General features: G+C 42.0%; 1 protein-coding gene across 2 annotated transcripts in view; it reads right to left on the reverse strand.

Annotated features, from left to right (window-relative positions):
* Nucleotides 1-536: 536 nt before the first annotated feature.
* STK32C (serine/threonine kinase 32C) overlaps nucleotides 537-17,887 on the reverse strand; it is a 296,245-nt gene continuing 278,894 nt past the window's right edge. For both annotated transcript variants that reach the window (XM_077258442.1, XM_077258443.1), the window contains 5 exons: nucleotides 16,602-16,718; nucleotides 9,774-9,899; nucleotides 6,578-6,709; nucleotides 4,964-5,028; nucleotides 537-1,372 (listed from right to left, as the gene is read on the reverse strand). In XM_077258442.1, coding sequence (XP_077114557.1) covers nucleotides 1,219-1,372; nucleotides 4,964-5,028; nucleotides 6,578-6,709; nucleotides 9,774-9,899; nucleotides 16,602-16,718 — 594 coding nt within the window. In that variant the 3' untranslated portion in view covers nucleotides 537-1,218. The remainder of the gene's footprint in view (nucleotides 1,373-4,963; nucleotides 5,029-6,577; nucleotides 6,710-9,773; nucleotides 9,900-16,601; nucleotides 16,719-17,887) is intronic.

Genomic DNA, 17,887 nt, shown 5'->3' on the forward strand with positions numbered 1-17,887 from the left:
CCAACCACTAACCATGAGTGGAGAAAAAGTTTTGGTGTTATCATTTATATTCTCTGAAGAAAGGCCAAGAAAGCCAAAATTTTGCTGGGGTATGTAAACTTTTGAGAACAACTGTGTATATATATACAGTATATATATATATATATATATATATATATATATATATATATATATATATATATATATATATATATATATATATTAGTATTTTTCATTTTTGCTTTATTTTTTTGAGGATTTTTGTGTACGTTTATAGACATCTACACGCACATACACATTTATTACCGTAGGCCTATTTGCAACTTTACTGGGTTGAGTTTCCTGGGGTCAAACAAATTTAGGAACTACACTGCACGTTCCTGTGGCTGTTTTGATTCCTTTTTTCACCACTAGATGGCAGCGTGTTACCAAGTATTTCCGACGAGACCCCACAAATAATTATTGTATATGGCGCTCGCTTCTCTGCAGTATATAGAGCTGATGGCGACTCATGTAACTTTAGGAAATAAAATGACAGCTAATGAATATAAGCAGCATGAGATAAAACTACAATTCCTGTTACTTTATTCAATATTTTAATTAAAAATGTCATTTAGTTCAATAACGTCTTCCCAGAATAAACAAGCCGAGAAAAAAAAATGGTGTTAGGGATGATTTAAACAAAATGTATGAAACTCCCACTGTCTGTACATTGCTTCCAGAGGGGTCAGGAGGCTCCTAGATTTGCACTTGCAAACCTCAGAATGGGTGCCGTCATTTTTACAGGAGCAAAAACATAACAGTGATTGGCAGCCATGTTTCCCAGGCCATCCTGCTGACTCACGAAGAGTCCTTCCTCAATGCTTGCGCCAGCATTTGAGCCGTCCTAAGAAGCAGTCCATTTCTTGGTTACACCAGTGCACTCCTTCCTATAAGATTAGAAAAAGCACGAACGTCTCGCATTAACTCCTCGACGTAGTAGAAAGGCATCTTCAGGGATAATGTAACCAGATTCCCATGATCGTGCCATCCCTGTAAAGATCACGAAGGATGCGTAGAGAGAGGAGCAGCGAGGAGTCGGACTCGCAGGGCTAAGTGCTTCTTGTGTTTTGACAGATTTCGCAGCAATGTTTCACCGCTCAGTGGATTTCCGTTTCATTAAGTCTTCATTTATGCAACCTGAGAATTCCATCCATGACCTGCGAAGCGTCAGGATCGTGTTCCCAGGAGCTGGATAACTTAGTTGATGCTGCTGGTAGAAGAGCAAACAGAGACGCACATGCTGAGGGTGGAATTTTCTGCTTCATTTTCTGCATCCGCGTCTAGTGGCGCCTCTGCTTCATCTGTCGACAACTGGCCCAGCCGAGCGGACATGTCTGGAGCCTTCTTTAGCCTGGAAAGAGAATTAATAATACATAAAATGATGCCAAGGTGAGCCGAAGAACATTAGAGGAAAGCAGAAGATTCACCACTGCAGAAAACCCTCAATGTCTCATGTGGTGTCTTATGTTACTGCTGATTTCTACTCTGGTTTTACAGCTCTCTACCTTTGTTTTAAATGGTTATTCCTATCTCTGCCTTTATTCTATCTCTGCCTTTACTCTATCTCTGCCTTTATTCTACCTCTGCTTTTATTCTATCTCTGTCTTTATTCTATCTCTGACTTTACTCTATATCTGCCTTTATCCTATCTCTGTCTTTACTCTATATCTGCCTTTACTCTTATCTCTGCCTTTACTCTATCTCTGACTTTATTCTATCTCTGCCTTTACTCTATCTCTGCCTTTATCCTATCTCTGCCTTTACTCTAACTCTGCCTTTAGGCCATGTGCACACGTTCAGTGTTTTTCGCGTTTTTTTCGCGTTTTTTCGCTATAAAAACGTGATAAAAACGCGAAAAAAACGCTAACATATGCCTCCCATTATTTTCAGTGTATTCCGCATTTTTTGTGCAAATGTAGCCTTTTTTTCCGCGAAAAAATCGCATCGCGGAAAAAAAAGCAACATGTTCATTAAAATGCGGAATTGCAGGGGATTCCGCACACCTAGGGGTCCATTGATCTGCTTACTTCCCGCACGGGGCTGTGCACACCATGCGGGAAGTAAGCAGATTATGTGCGGTTGGTACCCAGGGTGGAGGAGAGGAGACTCTCCTCCACGCACTGGGCACCATATAATTGGTAAAAAAATAAGAATTAAAATAAAAAATAGTCCTATACTCACCCTCTGATGGCCCCCGAAGTGTTCCCGCCTCTGTGCTGCACGCTGGCTTCGGTTCCTGTAGCTGGTGTGCGGTGAAGGACCTTGCCGAATGACGTCACTGTCCTGTGATTGGCCGAGACCGCTCACGTGACCGTGACGTCATGGAAGGCCCTGCGCGCACACCTCAGCTATACGAAACGGACGCCGGTGAGGAGATCTGATGTCTGCGGGTGAGTATAAGCATTTTTTTTATTTTTTTTATTATTTTTAAACGTTCTATCTTTTACTATTGATGCTGCAAAAGCAGCATCTATAGTAACAAGTTGGTCACACTTGTCAAACGCTATGTTTGACAAGTGTGACCAACTTGTCAGTCAGTTTTCCAAGCGATGCTACAGATCGCTTGGAAAACTTTAGCATTCTGCAAGCTAATTACGCTTGCAGAATGCTAAAAAAACGCAAAAAAAACGGAAAAAAAACGCAAAAAAAAAAAATGCGGATTTCTTGCAGAAAATTTCCGGTTTTCTTCAGGAAATTTCTGCAAGAAATCCGCAACGTGTGCACATACCCTAACTCTAACTCTGCCTTTATCTTATCTCTGCCTTTATCCTATCTCTGCCTTTACTCTAACTCTGCCTTTACTCTAACTCTGCCTTTATTCTATCTCTGCCTTTATTCTATCTCTGCCTTTATCCTATCTCTGCCTTTATTCCTATCTCTGCATTTATGCCTATCTCTGACTTTACTCTATCTCTGACTTTACTCTATCTCTGCCTTTATCCTATCTCTGCCTTTATTCTATCTCTCCCTTTACTCTTTCTCTGCCTTTACTCTATCTCTGCCTTTATCCTATCTCTGCCTTTACTCTATCTCTGCCTTTATTCCTATCTCTGCCTTTATGCTATATCTGCCTTTATTCCTATCTCTGCCTTTCATGTCTCAGGTCCCGAGAACCAGAGATGGGGTCAAAAAATGTAGCTTGTTTCCGTAACTCCCATTTATTTCTATGGGTTTTATTCAAACAGCACATAACCCACCCTACCTAGAAGTCATCATTCTAGGTTTAGCCCTAACCTTTTAAAGGGAATGTGTCACCACATTTTTGCCATCTGAAATCAGCATGATGTAGATGCAGAGACCCTGATTCCACCGATGTATCACTTACTGGGCTGCTTCCTGCCGATTTGATAACATCCCTGCTTTATATCTATTAGTTCTCTGTATATCAATAATGCATCTAAAAATCTAATTATTCTTGCAGCTGGGAAAAACTGGCGTGAAAATGCCAAAAGTTGCAAACTCAGAGTTACCCTTAAATTTTGCAAGAATTCTGGGGTGAAAGTTCTGATGAATGGGCCTATTGTGTCTGTAATTAATGGAACACATGGTATCGTTTGGTTGATTCCGTTGCTGCACGTGAGCAGGTTTACATTGTAGCAACCTAATTACTGCAGCAAGTCTCCACTCTACTGATAATACTATTATCATGTCATGCTTGCCAGTACCAGAAATGATAATTAAATTACCAGGAAACATTATTTTATTACCAGGGCACATAATTCTATTACCAGACCATTATAAAAAAGAAAGTAGCATTCAGCGCCGGATGTTCATCGCCTGCAGAACTATTGTTATCTTACTGCTGGAAAACGAGAACCAAAAAGAACATCCTACAAATAACACAAGTAGCTACATTTTGTTAGAAGGAATGATTCCTGATCGGGAGATTTATTAAACTAAAATCCTTATTCCTGCATTTACTGTATTTAAAGAACAGTTCTTTAACACCTAAACCAACCATAAGAAAACAAGTCTTCCACCTGAATGGAAATACCTGCTGTACAGTACATCATTTCATGTCTAGGTCCAATATTCTGTGATGCTGCATTTTTTCTTTCTGCCTCTAGGAGACGCTGAGGAGCTTACTGCATACTGTTTAATGCTTTCACATCTGTACGCAGACAAGCTCCCCCTAGTGGTGGTTATCTGCAGCTATAATACTCTTATTAAAGGGAATCTGTCAGTAGGTTTTTGCTATGTAATTTGAGAGCAGCATATATAAGGGTAGAGAGCCTGATTCCAAGCATGTGGCACTTGTTCAGCAGCTTGCTGAAGTACTAATACAATCAGTGTTTTATCAGCAGGAGATTATCACTACAAGACTAGGTGTCTAGTGCTGGGTAGTCCAGCTAATTTGTGTAACCACGCCCCCCAAAACAGGCAGCAATGCACATTGTCCACAGGAAGTCGCCAATCAGGGGTATGGGAGGGATTTTACACTGCTACAGCTACGTGAGAGAAACCAGGGATTCTATCAAAACTACATCAAGCAGCCCAGCAAGTGACACCACTGGAATCAGGGTCTCTGCCCCTACATTATGCTGATTACATAGCAAAAACATGCTGACAGATTCACTTTAAGTGTAATATTAATGTTTTGAGACCACGTCTTGATCACGTAGGTATGGCAATTTGTGCATTATGGGTATGCACTATGGGTGAACAGAAGCATTACTGTATACATGGACACGGAAGCTACATGATTTTGTAGTTTCATGCTTCCTAATGACAGATCAAAAAACAAACCCTTGTAGTACGTAGGGGCCGCACATTGCACGGCACAAAGATCTTCAAGGAAAAGAACATTTATTCATATGGCCAAGTGGTTACTGTGTGAGGCCGCCAATGCATTTAGCTGTCCCTCATGTGACTATTGCAGGGAATCCAACACAATGGCGTTCCTATACTCATTACATTGCAAAATATCCGCTATCTTTCTTACTTTTCACGGTTAAAGATGACAAATTCTTGTTGAAGTGCATCCAGGCACTCCTGCAGGTAGTCATCCTGTTAAAAGAGAGTCGTAAACATTTTTAGAAGAAGCATACTTGCCAACATGAATGATTTTGCAGGGGCAGGCTGAATTGCAAATGGGGCTGTGCTTATACTAACCCTGCCCAAATCTGATGGCTTAGGGCCGTTCCTCCTGGGTGGTCCTAGCACTGCTGGTAATGGCCAAAGAGAGTGCTCATCAGCTCAATATGGCACAGCCACCACTTTCTCAGGATTGTGGGTGTCTGTCCCGGCAGCCAGACCCCCAGCAATCAGTAACTGATCACCTACCCTTTAAATTACTCATCTATCGATAAATAAGAAGGGGCTACTGCAATCTGACATATTTATTATAGGAAATCAGAGACAAAAATATATTATGAGAATTGGAAAATATTTTATATGTTTATCTGTAATACAAGAAAAAAAAAAAGACACCGCTACTCCTCTTCTCACATGGTAAACTAGGTTGAGTTAAAGGGATTGTCCAGCTTTAGGATCCAAGTCTGCAGTCACTCTATGTACTGTGAGCTGTGAGAATCGCCTGTTGCTGGCGCCAAATATGTGATCACATGCCAACTAGACGTGCACGGCCTCACTCAGTGCAAGTGTATTGTGCAAGGTCAGGTACAGTCTAGTCAGAATGTGGCCGGAAATCACATACTTGCTGTCACATGACCGCTTGCTTCCGGCGGCGGCACTGGAGAATCCTCATAGTGTGCAGTGTGCACAGAGTGACTGCAGACTTGTACTTTAAGGCCAAACAACCCCTTTAAGGACAGCCATGATGGACAACTGAAAGTGGGGAGAGGAAAAAAATGGCACCATATTACAATAGCCTTATTACATCTCCACAGCTTAACACTTTACCCTATGATTAAAAAAAACAAGTTAGATTAGTAACTTTTTACTATTTTTTAGATTTATTTTATCCGATTTTTTTGGTGACACTTTGAAAATGTTTTAAACATTGTGCAAGACTATGGAGAAAATGACATAACAGTGCAATCTACTGTTTCAGAACATTATTGAGTTCAAATGTGCCATAAAAAAACCAAAACACTCTGTATGTACTGTAGGCTCTTTAATAATTTACTCCAGACTTCGTTCCAACGACAGGACAATATTTCAGTCAATATTTTGCATCAGTATTTGTAAGAAAAAAACCTGCGGAAGTGGACGGAGAGAAAGTGTAATGAGGGGAAAGGTGACACTTCTGTGCTTTGGATCCACTCCTGGTTCTGGATTACAAATATTGGAATACAAAATTGCTTCCAGCTCCTGGGATAAAATTCAAAATTTCTTTATTCGAAAAATATTAAAATTCCATAAGAAATTCCGGGACATAGGATAACAGACAGATGAAAGAGCGACGCGTTTCGATCAACAAAGTGATCAAAGCTCAAATATTACAAATATTGATGTAACCTATTGACCAAAATATTTCCATTTGGCAACAGAGTAACATCCGGTTGAGGGTTTGTTTTTAAAGAATGCTGAAGATGCTCCATGTGAATCCCGCCCGGAGGACATGCACACGGTGTCGAATTTGAGCAGCACTTACTGACTGGGAGCTGTCCCTACTGTTGTCCCTGGACTTGTTCTTGGCCAGCCGCTTCTTCTTTTTATGGAGTGGTCTTGATTCTAAGATCATTTCTTCAAGTTCGAATGTAGGATCACAATGTAACCGGCCTTTCTGTAGAGAAGAGAATACTCATGAAAACAAAAGTTCCAAAACGAAAGGACACGGATTATACGTGATCGTTAAGCAACACATTTTTATGATCTGTCAGTCATAGAATACTTGTAGGGTTTTTGGCAGTAGGGATGACTGACCACAATAGCAGGAGTTATGCATGTATGTAGACCACAAGTGCAGTTGTCATGGGATGCTGGGAGTTGTAGTTTCTGAACAGATGGAATGCAGAGTTTGTTGACCCCCTGATGTAGAGTAACAGTTCCACTGAGATCAAAGAGAGTTAAAGAAGAGTTATTCCCAATATTAAAAGTTATCACCTATCTGAAAACTTGCTTGCTGATCAGTGGCGGTCCATCCCCAAAGACCCCAAAGATCTGGACTCTGAGAAGCCCCAATGGAAGGAAGTACGGCCGAGCATGCATGCCAACAGTACATTTATTTTCTGTGGCAGAGCTATTCTCGACAATCTCCTGGACAGTGATCGGAGCGTTTGTGCGCAGGCACAGCTGCCTCTCTGCTCCTACAGGATACTTCAGAACCCCGATCTCGGGATCAGTTGGCAGTCCCAGTGGTTGTACTCCATACAATTGACAGCTGATAACTTTTCATGTTAGGAGTATCCTTACAACGGACAGCACCTATCACCCCAATGCTTTACATTGGGGTCATGGCTCAGCTATGACCAAGGACGAGCACCTTCTCAAACAAGAAATAGGTAAGTCCTGCAAGTCTCTCGGGGGCTGTGCATGCGTAGATCGATAGTCTAGCTCTTTCAACGTGGCATGTGCCACCCCTGGGGAAAAGTGGCTCCTGTGCAAGATCAAGGGCAGGAGAAAAGGTCACAGAGAAGAGTGACCTGTCAGTCACAGACAGACGGTCAGCGGTTAAAGAGGGAGGCCATAGAACTGTAAGTATTGGACAAAGCTCCCTGCACTTGCGAGAATATTTGCAGAACATTTCCTGATGGATTCCTAGAAGACGGGAAACAGAAATACACTGCTCAAAAAAATAAAGGGAACACTTAAACAACAGAATATAACTCCAAGTAAATCAAACTTCTGTGAATTCTTAGTGTCCACTTAGGAAGCAACACTGATTGACAATCAATTTCACATACTGTTGTGCAAATGGAACAGACAACAGATGGAAATTATTGGCAATTATCAAGACACCCTCAATAAAGGAGTGGTTCTGCAGGTGGAGACCACAGACCACATCTCAGTACCAATGCTTTCTGGCTGATGTTGTGGCCACTTTTGAATGTTGGTTGTGCTTTCACACTCGTGGTAGCATGAGACGAACTCTACAACCCACACAAGTGGCTCAGGTAGTGCAGCTCATCCAAGATGGCACATCAATGCGAGCTGTGGCAAGAAGGTTTGCTGTGTCTGTCAGTGTAGTGTCCAGAGGCTGGAGGCGCTACCAGGAGACAGGCCAGTACACCAGGAGACATGGAGGGGGTTGTAGGAGGGCAGCAACCCAGCAGCAGGAGCGCTACCTCAGCCTTTGTGCAAGGAGGAACAGGAGAACTGCCAGAACCCTGCAAAATGACCTCCAGCAGGCCACAAATATGCATGTGTCTGCACAAACGGTTAAAAACAGACTGCATGAGGATGGTGTGAGTGCCCGACGTCCACAGATGGGGGTGTGCTCACAGCCCAACACCGTGCAGGACGCTTGGCATTTGCCACCAAGATTGGAAAATTCGCCACTGGCGCCCTGTGCTCTTCACAGATGAAAGCAGGTTCACACTGAGCACATTTGACAGACGTGACAGAGTCTGGAGACGCCGTGGAGAGCGATCTGCTGCCTGCAAGATCCTTCAGCATGACCAGTTTGGCAGTGGGTCAGTAATGGTGTGGGATGGCATTTCTTTGGAGGGCCGCACAGCCCTCCATATGCTCGCCAGAGGTAGCCTGACTGCCATTAGGTACCGAGATGAGATCCTCAGACCCCTTGTGAGACCATATGCTGGTGCGGTTGGCCCTGGGTTCCTCCTAATGCAGGACAATGCCAGACCTCATGTGGCTGGAGTGTGTCAGCAGTTCCTGCAAGATGAAGGCATTGAAGCTGTGGACTGGCCCACCCATTCCCCAGACCTGAATCCGATTGAGCACATCTGGGACATCATGTTTCGCTGCATCCACCAACGTCACATTGCACCCCAGACTATCCAGGAGTTGGCGGATGCTTTAGTCCAGGTCTGGGAGGAGGTCCCTCAGGAGACCATCCACCGCCCCATCAGGAGCATGCCCAGGCGTTATACAGTAGGGAGGTCATACAGGCACGTGGAGGCCACACACAACACTGAGCATCTTTTCCTTGTCATAAGGCATTTCCACTGAAGTTGGATCAGCCTGTAACTTCATTTTACACTTTGATTTTGAGCATCATTCCAACTCCAGACCTCCGTGGGATATTAGTTGTGATTTACGTTGATAATTTTTAAATTTTATTGTTCTCAACACATTCCACTATGTAATGAATAAAGATTTAGAACTGGAATATTTCATTCAGTGATAGCTAGGATGTGGGATTTTAGTGTTCCCTTTTATTTTTTTGAGCAGTGTTTAATAGAAAAGTGACATTGATGACGTTAGTATAGGGTCTAAAAACCCGCTGAGAAGTTCCCTTTAAATCAATGTATTTGTTTCATTTATTTCCAGCCCTGTGTGTCCAGTCTATAAAACTCAACCATACAGTATAATGAAAAGTTACATTATTTTGTAATATATATTTTTGTTCTTTTTTTTCCTGTTTGACGTCAATGAAGAAAACAAACTTTAAGACAAAAGCATGTCCTTGCCAGCTACTGCTCACAAAATCAGCAGAACAAATTTTTCTCTTGTCCTGACACGAGGCTGACAGCTCTAACTTATACCGCTGATTCACTGAGGTGTTATGATTCATACCAAAGGACAAAATCTGAAAACTGCACTTGTGCACTTTTGATTTAATGGGACATTCTGTCACCTGAAATGCAATGTAAGCCCTAATGAGAGGAAGTAAGATAAAAAGGATGTCATTGGAATAAACTTCGGTCGAACAAAAAATGACTTACATTTGGAACAAAACCTGGTTCCACTTTCTTCTCCAGGACATCCTCCCAGACAATATCTGATAAATAAGCTGACGTCTGAATATCCAGGAGGCAAGAGCAGCGATGTTCCGGGTTCACTGTCAATAGCTGAAAGGCAAATTAAAAGATAAATAACATAAGCTGCCAATACTAAATACAACGATAATTATTACGGCACAAGCAGAACTGGTCAAGGAGTCAGCGGGAATATACTTAACTTTTATAGTAAATGTCAATGCAAATTTTTCACTTACGTGCCTTTCATTATTCTATATGGGGCTGCATTATACTCTATAAGGCTGTAGTATACTATATGGGGAAGCAATATATTAAATGAGGCTGCATCATACTATACGGGGGGGGGCGACATTATACTCTATGGGGCTTCATTATACAGTATGAGGCTGCAGTATGCTAAATGGGGCTGCATTATACTCTATGGGACTGCAGTATGCTATATGGGGCTGGATTATACTATAAGGCTGCATTATAGTATATGGGGGCTGCATTATACTCTATGGGGCTGCAGTATGCTATATAGGGCTGGATTATACTATACGGCTGCATTATAGTATATGGGGGCTGCATTATACTCTATGGGGCTGCAGTATGCTATATAGGGCTGGATTATACTATACAGCTGCATTATAGTATATGGGGCTGCATTATACTCTATGGGGCAGCATTATGCTGCAGGGGGGCTGCATTGTATGGGGCTGTGTTATAATCTATGGGTACTGTGTTGTACTCTATTGGGGGCTGCATTATACTCTATCAAGGACTGTGGGGAGTGAATAATACTTTGTGTACTATATGAGGGCTTCATTATACTCTGTGTACTATATGGGTGCTGCATTATACTCTATCAAGAACTATTGGGAGTGCATTATACTATATGGCGGTTGAAAGATATTGTATGGAGGACTATGGTGAATGTATTATACTGTATGGAGGACTATGGAATGCATAATACTATATGATGGACTATGGGTGCATTATATTATGGAGAGTGCATTGTACTATATGAAGGACTATGGGGATGTATTATAGAATATGGAGGACTATGGGATTCATTATACTATATTGAGGACTATGGGGAGTGCATTATACTATATGGAAGACTAGTGGGTGCATTATACTATATGGAGGGCTATGAGATGCATTGTACTATATTGAGGACTATGAGAAGTGTATTATACTATATGGAGGACTATAAGGAGTGCATTATACTATATGGAGGGCTTTGGGATGCATTATACTATATGGCTGACTATGGGGTGTGCATTATACTATATGGAGGACTATGTGGAGTACATTTTACTATATGGAGGTCTATGAGGAGTGTATTATTCTATATGGAGGACTATGGGGCACATTATACTATATAGAGGACTATGGGGTGCATTATACTATGTCTAGGACTATGGGGTACAGTCTACTAAACTAGCAAAATTCTGCCTATAAATTCCATAATGAAAACTGCAGATATACCGTTGATCACATGATACTGTATGGAGACAGATTGATCTAATAGTGATCCTTCTGTGCTCATCATTCCTCCTCAGCCAGTGTAAAGAAACCGGAAAACAAACGTCGAATGGCTTCAATATTGTTGATTGCGCTAGTCTAACGGTCTGAGCTAAGCGCATGTAAATACAACCAAAATGTTTCTGTGTGATGGTGCAATATGTGAGCATTTAGAGCCCCACTTTAAACGTTTGTCAGTGCCCTACTTTATTTATAACCGGCTCTCGTCAAGAGAAATGTCGATAGGACATATCCAGTTTCAGACTGATGATCGCATTGTTCCCCCTGAGATAAGCTGTTGGCCAAGTGTCAGTCGGCGGCTTTTTCAGCCGAGCGAGCCCTCCTGTGTATGGGAGCGTCTGCTGAGATGGCTGTTGACCGAACGATTTGCCGAAGCATCAGTCGGCAGACAGCCTTCTAATGTGTGTGACCTGTTTCAGAACGAGTGTCTCATCAGAGCAAACCCTCTAAGTACAGGAACACCACTGCAATTAGCTGATCACAGTAGCTCCAACATCTGGCACCGCGAAACAAACAGCTGATCACTGAAACAATGGGGGAAGGTATTAAGAATGACTTGTCTTCTGGCAGTCTTCAAGGGCAGTGCACTCGAGTAAGTAGCCAAATTCATACATTTGGAGCAGCTGTGTCCATGTATCAAAAAATATGAACTGGTGTAAAATTGCACTAAAGTTTACACGAGTTTCTGGCCTCAATTATTGAAATTAGTAGGGGCCACGGATGACCCTGCCCCTTTGTCCACTTTTCTTCATTAATTTTGAAAAGTTTTGAGATAAGAGCAAATGTGAAGAACTCCATAAATTATGACTTTTTTTCACTCTATTTCCAAACCCCTGTCCACATTACTGTTCAAATGTAACAGAGCTTACGGAATGTTTACATTGTTTCCATGACAGCGTACACTTGAAAATAGGCAACTTTGTAAAGTATCTTATCAGAGAAATCCATTTCTTCTCTACTTGGATTGATTGTTCACTCTCAGTTTATGGATAAAATCTATAGTTGGTGAAGAACAATCTCCCATTACTGAGATAGATGACAGTTGGTGCTTTTAAAATTCTATGCAAAGGAAAGAGCTAGAGCCAGACACAGAAGTTCTGGTGCACCTTCTCCTGAAACAACAGGTACAGTTCTCCATAGACCTTTATGAGAACCAACTGTCATCTCCTATCTCACTAATAGGAAAGTCTGTGTTCACTGAAGACAGATTTTAGCTGTGAAATGAGAATACTGAGAATAAATGATCAGTCCAGGAGGAGAAAAGAGTGGACTTGTCTAATAAGATATATTACAAAGTTTCTTATTTTCACCTGTAGTATTAATTTATGAAAATAAATGAATACATGACGTATATTCTTTAACACGAGATCATTCATTCCCCATACTGTTTGCATATTGCCAGCACCTCATTCCCTGCTGATACAGAGATATGTGCTACCAACCAATGATTATTTTTTAGACCCATATTAATAATGCAATCTGCAGGTGAATAAATGTTTTGCTTGTCCTGATCAATTCCATGTTGATAGTTTGGCCAGTGTGAGCATTGGCCAGTATAAGAGTTTGGCCTGTATAAAAGGAAAGAGTAGGTGTCACCAGATTTAACATTACGAGCAGCATACATTATTAAATAGATCTTTTAGACCTGAAGAGGCTGGTATACTTACTCTGAAGTTCAGATTAGCTGTATAATTATTAATCAATAAAAAAGGTATTTTTAATATCAGAAAGTGATCCTTTCAAAAAGCATTATACAGTCAATATGATGTGGAATCTTAAAGTAAGTACACCATCAAGCCCAAGAGATCTCATTTTTATGCAGTTTGCATTGTGATATTTGGTGACAGATCCTCCTTAGGATCATACTTATGTGCTGGAAGTCTGTGGAAAAGAAAAATAATTTCCTAGACCCATATCCCATTTATTTCCACCACATACAGAAGTGGTGAACATAAGTCTATGGGAGTCAAGAAGCCAGTGCCTCCCTTAACTCTTTTGTCTTTTTTGAGCTTCTCTTAGCAGATTTATGACCACAGACCACATCAAAGTTGACTGTACCAGAAAACAAAGAGTCTGTAAACGTCAACCCGTGCAAAATATTTAACAAAACCCAATCGCAAAAATGATTTTCACCCCAAATACATGAATTTAAGTTTAAAAAAAGATGTCTAATTTACCATCTAATTAATAAAATAAAGGAAATGGTCTAGTGTACACATTTCTTTCTCAGTGTTACTTCTCACCATTAGATGGCGCTGATGACTTATTGTCATTCTCAAATCGCAACCGTTAAAAGGCAATTCCACAAAACCCGCCATCTAGTTTGCATGTAGTGCGCACTGATTTTGTGTCGTAAATATGACATTTTCCCCAAATTGTATCCAGTATAAGACCAGCCCCCTTCCCCATCTAAAACTTTGAATCAAAGTATTTTTGGTTTTGCGAAACTGAATTGACTTTTTCCTCGTTTGAAGTTGGCATATTGCGCAGCTTCAAAAATCAGAGTCACAGCTGGCTGCCAAAATACTATATTTCATGCTTCAATCATGCATTATAAAACTAGTTATTTCTAGCTTCACAGCAGTCTACATTCTCAGACAGCGCCTGAAGTATACACTTTATCAATGGAAGCGTGCCTTGAGATTACACCGGGCGGCAAAGGGTTTACAAGTACAAATTCTGCTAAATATTTTCAGGAACGTGGTAAATTGCATTCATGGATTCTATTAGACAAACAACAATGTTACATCATTATTAATTACACAAGTAATGAAACAACACCTTGAAATCAGCTCCTCAACATAGGCTGTCCTCAACCTACCAGGCTAGTTTCTACTATATATAACCCTTCCCCAGGATAGAACTTCTCCCATGGAGAAGGAAATGAATGTTTACCAAACACCATTGTTTGTGCTTTTTAATGTTCTGTTTCATGTTATATTTTACCTTTAATGCAGTTGGAGCTCTTTCTTACTGTATTATATCTCCAAATCCTGTGCCACCACTAGAGGGCGCTAACAAGCTTACTGCAGTCCTGGGCAGACCACACGTGGCCCTTTGGCTGTTCCAGTGCGTCCCACAGACCGGGGCTGGATACAATTGCATCCAGGACAACATAGCCGACCCATGACTGATGTCTCACTTTCACCGGTATCTGTATCTTTAAGATGCAGATAACGGTGAGTACAACGATGAGACAGGCAGCTGCCAGGTCCTTGTGCCATCACTGAGTCTGTGCACTGATCTCTGCTCAGCTGTGGTGATGGTGTCACCAGATGGCGCCTGCTGTGCAGAGGTTCAGTACACACAGTGTACACAGTGAAGGAGCGCATCAGATCGGGGTGAGGGGACATCATACCTATGTGGGGGGCCATAGTACTGTGTAAGACACTGTGAGGACATCATGCTTTTTTGTGGGGACATCATACTGTGCGAGGGGCTCAGAGGACATCATATGTATGTGTGGTGACATCATTCTGTGTGGGAGACTATGTGGGGCCAGCATACTGTGTGTGTGGGTGGAGGGAGGAGCTGTGGGGTCATCATACAGTATGTGGGGCTTTGGAGACTTCACACTATGTGTGGACATCATACTGTGTGAGGAGCTCAGAGGACATCATAAGTATGTGTGGTGACATCATTCTGTGTGGTGACATCATTCTGTGTGGGAGACTATGTGGGGCCAGCATACTGTGTGTTTGTTTGGGGCCAGCATACTGTGTGTGTGTGTGGGGGGGGGGAGGGAGCTCTGGGGTCATCATACTGTGTGGGGGGCTTTGGGGACATCACATTATGTGTGGACATCATACTGTGTGGGGGCTATGGTGGACATCATACTGTGTGGGGGCTATGGGGACATCATACTGTGTGGGGGCTATGGTGGACATCATACTGTGTGGGGGCTATGGGGACATCATACTGTGTGGGGGGCTCAGAGGACATCATATGTATGTGTGGTGACATCATGCTGTGTGGAAGACTATGTGCGGCCAGCATACTGTGTATGTGGGTGGAGGGAGGACCTGTGGCTTTGGAGACTTCACACTATGTGTGGACATCATACTGTGTGAGGAGCTCAGAGGACATCATATGTATGTGTGGTGACATCATTCTGTGTGGGAGACTGTGTGTTTGTTTGGGGCCAGCATACTTTGTGTGTAAGCTCTGGGGTCATCATACTGTGTGGGGGGCTTTGGGGACATCACATTATGTGTGGACATCATACTGTGTGGGGGCTATGGGGACATCATACTGTGTGGGGGCTATGGGGACATCATACTGTGTGGGGGCTATGGGGACATCATACTGTTTGGGGGCTATGGGGACATCATATTGTGTGGGGGCTATGGGGACATCATACTGTGTTGAGATATACTTCTGTGTGGGAATATACGGTGTATGTGGGGACAGTGTGAGGGACATCATACTGTGTGGGGGCTATGGGGACATCATTCTGTCTGTGTGGGGATTTCATACTTCTGTGCGAGCACATGATGTACAATGTACACGGGGCTGTGGGGACGTCATGCTGTGGTGGGCTGTGAGGGCAGCTATGATGAAGGTACATCTATACTTATTAAATTAAATATATTTAAAGATGAATAACAAAAGCAGAGAGTGTAAACTTTATAAAGAGCAGTAAATGATATGATGTGACTGATAAGAATGCAGGGTACAATAAGCGCTATAATAACTTGTAATAGCAGGAGCATACCTAATGCTAATCAATATTAAGTTCTAGCACTATAACATAACACTAAGAAATAAAATTACGTTTGGGCAGTAGGTGTGCCCCTCCAGAATTGCCCAGGCCTGGCTCACTGCATATTGTTTAGACACAGGAGTCAATGATGGCACAGTAAACTCCTCAGCGCCCCCTAGTGGCACAATTTCATCATCTAACTTTGTGTATCTAAAAAATAAATCTAATATATTTATGATATTAATCAGAGCAGAATTTTGGAACTAAAGACGACATAGTGATACCACATTAATTCCATCAAATGTGCGACCACCCAGCAGAATGAGCAATGAATGAGGGAATAAGAAATTTAGAATGGATATACGGCCATATTTACCAACAAACGCAAATAGGGATTTACAACAAAAATAAGGAACCACTTGCCACAAACATTAATAAAGTATAATTTAGTGTCACAACAATAAATGTTGCAAAAAATTCTAGCTGCAAAAATGTTTTAAAAATAACCAGTAAAAACATTTTTTTAAATTTGATTCTATTTGTCATGAAAGTGAATTTACCTTCCGCAGAAGTGCGATCATATCTTTTGACCAGACGGATGAGTATTGGACAGTGATTGTGCTAAATAACTGGACTAGAGTTTCCACTGGATTACTTGAATGGATGTCATACGGCCTCTGTGGAAAAATAAGAATAGTATACAAGCTGCATAGAACCAGATGCTGTCCTTCCCAGGTTTGCCATAGTGTCTATACACCCCTCCAGGCAGGTTGGCGCAAGAAGAACCCAAACCAGGGCACAGAGGAAAGGACAGAAAGGCCAGGCAAGGAACAGTATAGTGTTAATTAATTCAATTTTATTATCAAATAATAGGCAATATACAAAATTAATAAAAAGTATTAAAAATGTGCACACCAGAATAAATAATAATCAATAGGTGCCCCCCTCTCTTTCTTCAAATAAAAGATATATAAAAAAGTCCTGCTATATAGATGAAAAAATACACTCACTGGCCACTTTATTAGGTACACCTGTCCAACTTCTTGTTAACACTTAATTTCTAATCAGCCAATCACATGGCGGCAACTCAGTGCATTTAGGCATGTAGACATGGTCAAGACAATCTCCTGCAGTTCAAACCGAGCATCAGTATGGGGAAGAAAGGTGATTTGAGTGCCTTTGAACGTGGCATGGTTGTTGGTGCCAGAAGGGCTGGTCTGAGTATTTCAGAAACTGCTGATCTACTGGGATTTTCACGCACAACCATCTCTAGGGTTTACAGAGAATGGTCCGAAAAAGAAAAAAAATCCAGTGAGCGGCAGTTCTGTGGGCGGAAATGCCTTGTTGATGCCAGAGGTCAGAGGAGAATGGGCAGACTGGTTCGAGCTGATAGAAAGGCAACAGTGACTCAAATCGCCACCCGTTACAACCAAGGTAGGCCTAAGAGCATCTCTGACCGCACAGTGCGTCGAACTTTGAGGCAGATGGGCTACAGCAGCAGAAGACCACACCGGGTACCACTCCTTTCAACTAAGAACAGGAAACTGAGGCTACAATTTGTACAAGCTCATCGAAATTGGACAGTAGAAGATTGGAAAAACGTTGCTTGGTCTGATGAGTCTCGATTTCTGCTGCGACATTCGGATGGTAGGGTCAGAATTTGGCGTAAACAACATGAAAGCATGGATCCATCCTGCCTTGTATGGAGCATCTGTGGGATGTGCAGCCGACAAATCTGCGGCAACTGTGTGATGCCATCATGTCAATATGGACCAAAATCTCTGAGGAATGCTTCCAGCACCTTGTTGAATCTATGCCACGAAGAATTGAGGCAGTTCTGAAGGCA

This window comes from Ranitomeya variabilis, chromosome 4 (genome assembly GCF_051348905.1).
Source record: "Ranitomeya variabilis isolate aRanVar5 chromosome 4, aRanVar5.hap1, whole genome shotgun sequence".
Lineage (NCBI taxonomy): Eukaryota > Metazoa > Chordata > Amphibia > Anura > Dendrobatidae > Ranitomeya > Ranitomeya variabilis.